General features: G+C 41.2%; 1 protein-coding gene across 2 annotated transcripts in view; it reads right to left on the bottom strand.

The window, feature by feature from the left end:
* Positions 1-1,414: 1,414 nt before the first annotated feature.
* The window catches only part of LOC138038686 (neuronal acetylcholine receptor subunit alpha-2-like), a 25,539-nt gene continuing 19,453 nt past the window's right edge, over positions 1,415-7,500 (bottom strand). For both annotated transcript variants that reach the window (XM_068884682.1, XM_068884681.1), the window contains exons 5-6: positions 5,646-5,755; positions 1,415-4,021 (exon numbers count right to left, since the gene is read on the bottom strand). In XM_068884682.1, coding sequence (XP_068740783.1) covers positions 2,977-4,021; positions 5,646-5,755 — 1,155 coding nt within the window. In that variant the 3' untranslated portion in view covers positions 1,415-2,976. The remainder of the gene's footprint in view (positions 4,022-5,645; positions 5,756-7,500) is intronic.

The following is a 7,500-nucleotide window of genomic DNA, read 5'->3' as shown; positions in this document are numbered from 1 at the left end:
CTGAGGAAGATGATAGTTCAAAAATGGCTTTTCGGTACCACTTCAGAGAAACAGATTACTGTTAGTGTTTAATTGACTAAAGCTCGTCTTGCTTCAACTCCTTGAAGGCCTGCAGTTACGGTTGGTCGTAAAGTCAGGTCTCAATTCCCACCCTGGTCAGTGTTTTTCTCAATTCAATTCCCACCCTGGTCAGAGTTTTTCTCAATTCAATTCCCACCCTGGTCAGAGTTTTTTCTCTGTCCTTGTGTGGGCCCATTTCCATCAGTAGGGCTAACACTCACATGGTTCATATGGGGTAGAAACTTAGCACTTCACATTACACTCTAAACCGTTAAGCCTGTTCAAATATAAGTGCTACACGGTCAACGTTTGTAAAATCGTAACCCTTCCTTGTACTTGAACATGTTCATTGCCGTGACTTTAACATCTTCAGTTCCCACAGCCTGCTCCCCTCTGACCTTGTAGCTCAGTCGGTAGAGCAGCGGTGATCTAACCCGAAGGTCGTGGGTTCAATTCCCACCCTGGCCCCGGTTGCTCGAAGCATGGTTAGCGCTAACCAGCGATAAATACCACGGAAACCTATAGGTTTTGAAATCTCTTAACCAACGGTTAGTGCTAAGCAGGCTTCTAGCAACCGGTCCCTGGTCAGAGTTTTTCTCTGTCCTTGTGTGGGTCCATTTCCATCAGTAGGGCTAACGCTCACATGGTTCATATGGGGTACAAAACTAGCACTTCTCATTACACTCTAATCAGTTAAGTCTGTTCAAATATAAGTGCTACACGGCCAACGTTTGTAAAAACGTAACCCTTCCTAATCTGAATTTAGATTCTTTGGCAAATCTAGCGAATCAAAAAGGAATCACCAGACCCGACATCCGGATTTGGATTTACCGAAAGGAACGCGAAATCCGTTTTAAGATCGAAAATCCGTTTTTGGATCACACCAGTTATCTTCACACATGAAAAGATCACCGTTGCTATGGTTACATAAGAAATCGCGCCGTTGTTCGACGTCAGGACTACAAAAAATATTAAGGTGAAATGGTTTGGTATTTGGTTGGTGTTCATAGAATAAACAGAACATTACATGACCGCTTGGAGATAAGAAATTTCTCTTCTCGTGTTAAAAAATATTTCACGAGCGTGTGCTGCCATGTAATATCCTCTATTTATTTCCATTAAAAATTACGCTCGCTGATGAGTGAACTGATGATGGTTAATGGTGACTAAAAACAACGAATTGTCAGGAATACTCGATAGCCTACATTTGAGGCTTATGGCGGGACTTAATTTGCATGGAATCCCGTCTAGCCGCGGCCATGTCGTTGTTTTGCGGCGAGTCAGTGAAAACCAAGAATTGTTAGTTGTGAAATCACAAATACTTGATAGCCTACATTTGAGGCTTATGGCCAGACTCAACATTTATTCACATTTCACATTTCTATACATCAGGTTATAACAAAAAGGTAAGTTCATTTTTCAGTACGTGACAAATCAAATTAACTATCCCCACCACTTTTTTTTACAGTGTTGTTTTTGGCTTGATCAAAGACGTAATATACACTACTCGTACACATACCAAGACCTACGCACCCCACCGCACCTTATTCCAGAAAACTACCAATTCAATCTTCTTATAGCATTAGGTTTGATGCCAGACTCCTCCAAAAATCATTGTCAAATGAATTTTTGCCTCCTTTTAGCAAGACATTATATCTGGATTTGTAAAAGCAATAAAACGCTACCAAAGGTAGAAGGCTTTTTCAGATATCTTAAGTCGACCTACAGTGTATCTATTTGAACAAAAGGCTGCAGGCACCTTACAAACGAAGTGGGAATTACTGAAAACTTTAATTTAGAAAACCGCTCTTTTTTCTTGCTTCTTTTACTTTGATAAGTCCCTAAACCAACAAATCCTTCACCGCCTTATCGCAACAGCCTTGCAACCGACAGCCCTTAAACTTTGATGCTTTGATTTTCTTTTCAGTATGGGAAGCAATGTGTACTGTTTTACTGTAAATATGTAAATATGTCTATCCGTAAGTAAGTTGTTTGTTTGGTGTGTGTGAAATAATAAAATAAAATAAATAAAATAAAAAGAAATTTAGACCATTACATGAGTATATAAGTAAATTTTTGACTATTGCATTTGTTTCCTTACTAAATATTGTTTGACATTTTTCAGAAAATTTCAATTAGAGAGATGTTTTAGGTCAGTGGATAGCTGCTGCCATAGGTTGGTTGCCATAGCTGATGGGGTTTGTTTGCCAATATTTGTCCTGGAACGTGTTTTATAGAAGTTTAATTTTGATGCATATCTTTAATAGCACAAATATTGGCTAAAAATTATCGGAAATTACCTTTTATGTTCGCGGTGAGTATTCCGTGGTCATTGGGAGTTTTATAAGTTTCATGTTGCCGGCCAGTTATGATTTTGCAACGTAAGGTTATTAGCCTTACTCGACGAGCATCACAGCCATCACTAAAAGTGAAGAGCAAAGGCGGTGACACTGATTTATCCTCCTCATTTTTTCACATTACAAGATCCAACAAAACTAAGTCGATTCACCTTTTCTTCAGTAGTGACTTGTCTATTGATACCTACTTATACCTCTTATGCCGGAATGACACAGTGCAATTTATACAACCTTCTACCAGCTCAGCTCTCGACCCGTCCAATTACTGTTTAATTTCCTCACTGCATACCAGAATTTTCCTTTCATCCGACACTGGCAACCCTAGCTAAAACGCCGGCAAACGTTGTTGCACAGAAAATAATGCTAACATACCCGGCTACTGCCAAAATTCGAAGCGATCACCATGGCATTGGTTAGTGTACACTATAGCCAATTATTGTGATTGAAGATAAATTGTAAAGAAAAAAAGATGTATTCTTATTAAACCGTGTACAAATGAACAATTGTTAATTACAGGTTTTCTCTAGTTATACCTCCATTACCTTGCAACGTTCAATATTCACTCACGATGTGGTGTCAATAGCACCACAGAAGAAATAATAATTGTCACAATAAAGAGGAGAAAGAAGAGATTGTCAACAATGTTGACAGCGACATGCCTTTCCAATTTTCTTCTGTCCTCTAAATGGGAATCTTCAATGAACTTTGTCACTGTATCCATGCCTGCCACCCTTATTTCTTTCTCAACTGTTTTTGCGATTTTTACCTCTGGCTGACAAATATCGGTAATTACAATTTTATCATCCTCTGGTACGACTTGGTTTCCCTTGACGAAGCCATCAAGCTTTTTTGTTCCCATGTTGTTGTTTCGTTTTTGTTTAATGGCCATAACAGAGCATCTACTAAGAACAGGCCCCAACACGTCAAACAAGAGGTACCGGAACCAACCGGTTAGCTCCACTTTGGGGTGGCGGTGCTCGATGTTTAGACTGATACAAGTGCACAAGAGAGCTAAAGAGATTTCCACCATGACTACAGAGAAGTATGTGCTGATTATCGGTGTGGTTTCCGATGTTGGTGGTGTGGCATCGACCACCACAATCATAAACACAGTCATTCCAAGGAGAACTGTGATGGTAAGCGAAATTCTCTCTCCTGTTTCCGGCGGAAATAAGAAAGCTGTTGCCGTCAGAAGTGCCAAGACAATGCAAGGGAAAACCACGTTGTTAATATAGAACAAGCTTCGACGCTCAATTTTTATTTCGAAGGTGATATCTGTGTAACGTTCCTTGCAACATCCATACTTCACGACGTTTCTCGTCCCGGTACCGGATACCAGGTTCCATTCTCCGTTAACCGTAAAGGAAGTCAAGTCCACTGATGGGAAGTCCTCGTAAAAATCCATATCAAGTTTGAGACTATGATAGGTCCAGGACCCAAACTTGAACTCACAGGTCTGTGTGTCCCAGGGGAAGTATTTGACATTGATTTTGCAGGAGGTCTTAATGAAATTAGGCGAAAGCCACGTGGCTGTACCATTACTGTCGAGAATCACTTTGGTGTTAAACAGGTACTGTTCGCCATGGTTCCCTTCTTCGTTGACGCTGGGGAGAAGGAAACAAAAGCGATAAAAAAGAAATTGATTTGAAAGTTGCTTCAATGACTGACAGACGAAGCGGCTGAATAACTGGCGGAGTTTTGAAGACTAGCAGACAGACAGATTGACCCAGGAGTGAGTGACTGACTGACTGACTCAGTCACTCACTCACTCAATGACTGATTTACTTACTGACTGTCTGATTGACTTAATGATTGACTGAATGAATGACGTAGTGACTGATTGTCTAACTGATGCACTGACTTCAGTACTTACCGAGAGATTGACTGACCACAGGCACCCCAAGCTCAGTGTGAGGGAAAGCCAACAAAAATATAAGGATTTGTATGGGAATCCCGATAAAAGACCTGAGAATATAATTTTACGAAAAAATTGTCAAATGTTCCTGGCTCGGTAACGAGTCTTTGTTTGTCTTTGTTCGCTACCAAGCCACAAACAAAGAATCGTAACCAAGCGGAAACTCAACGGGCGGTCGTGTGGTGTTGAGTGTTAAAAAGGCTCTTTTGCATCGTTTTATCGATTCGTTTGGGGCACTAACAGCCGCCTGACGTCGCTGGCAGGGCTTCAATTGCGCGGCTACGGATTAAAATGAAAGAAACACCTTTGCCTTTTAATTCTACGGTGGAATTTTAACCGTGGGGACATTTTAACCAGGAATATTTGACTGAATTTGGTGGGCCCGGGAGAATTGACTGTTCAGCCCTGGTATTTTATTATAACCGTTGACAACCGAGGAACTGATAACGGCTTAATTCGCGTCGAATCTGGAAAAAAAAACACACATGAAGGGAGCGACCCACAATGGCAATAAGGCTAGGCTTTTTAATTGGCAATTTTTTGGTAAAATTATCTTCTCAGGTCTTTTATCGGGATTTCCATACAAATCCTTATATTTTTGTTGGCTTTTCCTTACACTGAGCTTGGGGCACCCGTGGACTGACTGGCTGAATGACGTAATGACTATATTGCTCTGTTGAACGACTGACGGATACACTGTTTAAATCAGGTTTAACTTCAGTTTCGCATAGGGAGGAAAAGTGCGGAGTCTGAGATACCGCGAGGATCTAATCAACCAAAAATTCCATTGATTGTTCATTAGCTCGCATAATCATCTATAAATAATGGGGTATGCAGTTGTTTTAAGGCCGGACAACTTTATCCTGTGAATAAGTCACTATCTGACAATTTTAATCTGTGCAAAGATTTCAGTATTTCCTCTCGTAAACGCGTGTACGAAACTTTTGGCCGACGTTCAACATAGAAGTATATTTTATACACTGGATATACCACTTACTAAAGAGTTCGAGGACCGTACTGTAAGTTACGGACCGAGTTTTTTTCTGACAAAACGAGGTTAGTAAGATACTTATTATATCTCTGAGGTTAATCCGGCGCGCGGGAAAGGAAACTAGCGGCCGACAGCAGGCCGTACTGTAGAATATGGCCCGCACAATTGACCAATCACAGCGCGCGTACTAAGTGAGAGATATAATAAAGTAACTTCTCCCCTGTATAAAGTTATCCGGCCTTTGTACAATCGGGGCCAGAATTACACTCGCTATTGGAGTGGCCTGGATTTTACTTCACTCAACTCAAAAATGAACACCTACTTGTTATGCAGGAAAATGTCTGGTTTCCACACCGAATCTGGATTGACGTTGATAGAACGAAGGCCTTCGTACTTCGAAGGATCCCAAGTTAGCCCAGCATCGCGCCATTCCTGAACAAAATACAGATCAAAAGTTGGCTTTTGACTATACGGACTGATTTTTTCATTACATAAACACTATTTTGTTTTTATTTTCCACGTTGGTTACCTCAAAATTCAAAGGAATATGTGACCTTAAATATTCTACGTGAGGCCGTACCCTCCCCACGAAAGAAAAACGGGAGGAGGGAACGTCTACGAAAAGCTGACCCAAATCGTGTTCCGTGACGTCACGCCTTTAGCAATAAAATAGATAATGGTTTTTCATTGGTCACTTACATTAGTCAATTCTTTCGAGAACACAGATAGCCTGTGAGCAGGCTCTCATCGGCGCCGCGGAACGAGTGGCAAAGCCACCAAGGGGCAAATGAGGGCCTGCAAGGATGACATTAGGGGACTTAAGCCCCATTTACACGAGCAATTTTTCCTTGACAAGTCCACTTGTCAAGGAAAACTTGCCGACTGTACACACTAGCAAGTTTTCCTTGACAAGTTTTCCTTGACAAGTTTTCCTTGGTAGTGTAAATGAAAAATATGACAAGTTTTCCTTGTCACATTTTTCTTGTTGTCCATCTACACGAGCAAATTTCAGACTTGACAATTTTTCCTTGTCAAGGAAAAGCTAGCACGCCAGATTTTCCTTGACAAGGAAAATTTGTCCACTATTCCCCATCTACACGAGCAATTTTTCCTTGTCAAGGATAACTTGTCAAGGAAAAACTGCTCGTGTAAATGGGGCTTTAAGCAACGACGACGGCGACGGCAACGAGAATGTCATCTCAAATATAAATTCCCCTTATTGCGATCACTTCATGACTATTTCAACCTTTTTAATGTGACAAGGGTGTGGTAGTTCCTCAAAAATGACACTGGTCGGAATGGCGCTTAATTCAGGGGAGAAAATGAAAATTTCTTTTCAAGTGCTGACGTTCTTCATAAAACCAAAAACTTGGTTATTTCACGTTGTTGTTTTGCTGACGACGGCAAAGAAATGGACAAAAGTGAAAAACGCACGTGCAGGGCGTGCAAAGCTATTGTTTTTACCCACTAAATATGCAAATTCGTGACGTTCTCGTTGCCGTCGCCGTTGTCGTTGCTTAAACACCCTATTGTTTTTTTGAGTACAGCGCGTTCGTCCACAAACGCAGTATTCTGATTGGTGAAAGATGACAGGTTCTGTTGTTATGACGAAGCTTTTCAAAATCTGTCGTTCGCAGCATCTGTAAAAGTGGATGTTAAAGTGGAACATGGGAAGGCAGTAAATTGTCTTTTGGAAGGAACGGGTGTTTTTTACCGTAGTGCCAACTGGATACGGCAAAAGTTTTAAATTTCAACTATTTGCTCATGCGATGGCAATCAAGAAAATTCGCTGTGTCTATGTAACCGGCAGCCGGACAAGATTTTCAAAATACTCCATGTCCTGTAGTCCCGTATTTTCTTGGTTTAGAGTTATGACAGAATTATCTTGTGCTGGGAGTGAAGGAAATAAAAGTGGCGTGTCTTTTCGCGTCCTGTCAAGGAAAGTTCTCTGTGCAAGTAGGGAAGGTTAATTCTCAAACCTGTACAATAATATTGCCAATCCCCATCCCCTCCCAGAGAATTTGTCAAAGCGGCAGTTTCCATGGAAAATAAATGAGAAAGGCCTTCCTTAGGCCCTGTTTACGAGCAGGTAGGGTAACCCTACCGGCTAGGGTTTACCCTAGCGAGAGGGTTACCCCAGCGCTCACACATTTCTTCTTTTTTTCATCGACGTCAGT

Source organism: Montipora capricornis, chromosome 2 (assembly GCF_036669925.1).
Source record: "Montipora capricornis isolate CH-2021 chromosome 2, ASM3666992v2, whole genome shotgun sequence".
Taxonomy (NCBI): Eukaryota; Metazoa; Cnidaria; class Anthozoa; order Scleractinia; family Acroporidae; genus Montipora; species Montipora capricornis.
The sequence above is the reverse complement of the archived record's forward strand: the minus strand, read 5'-3'. Positions and strand labels throughout refer to the sequence as shown.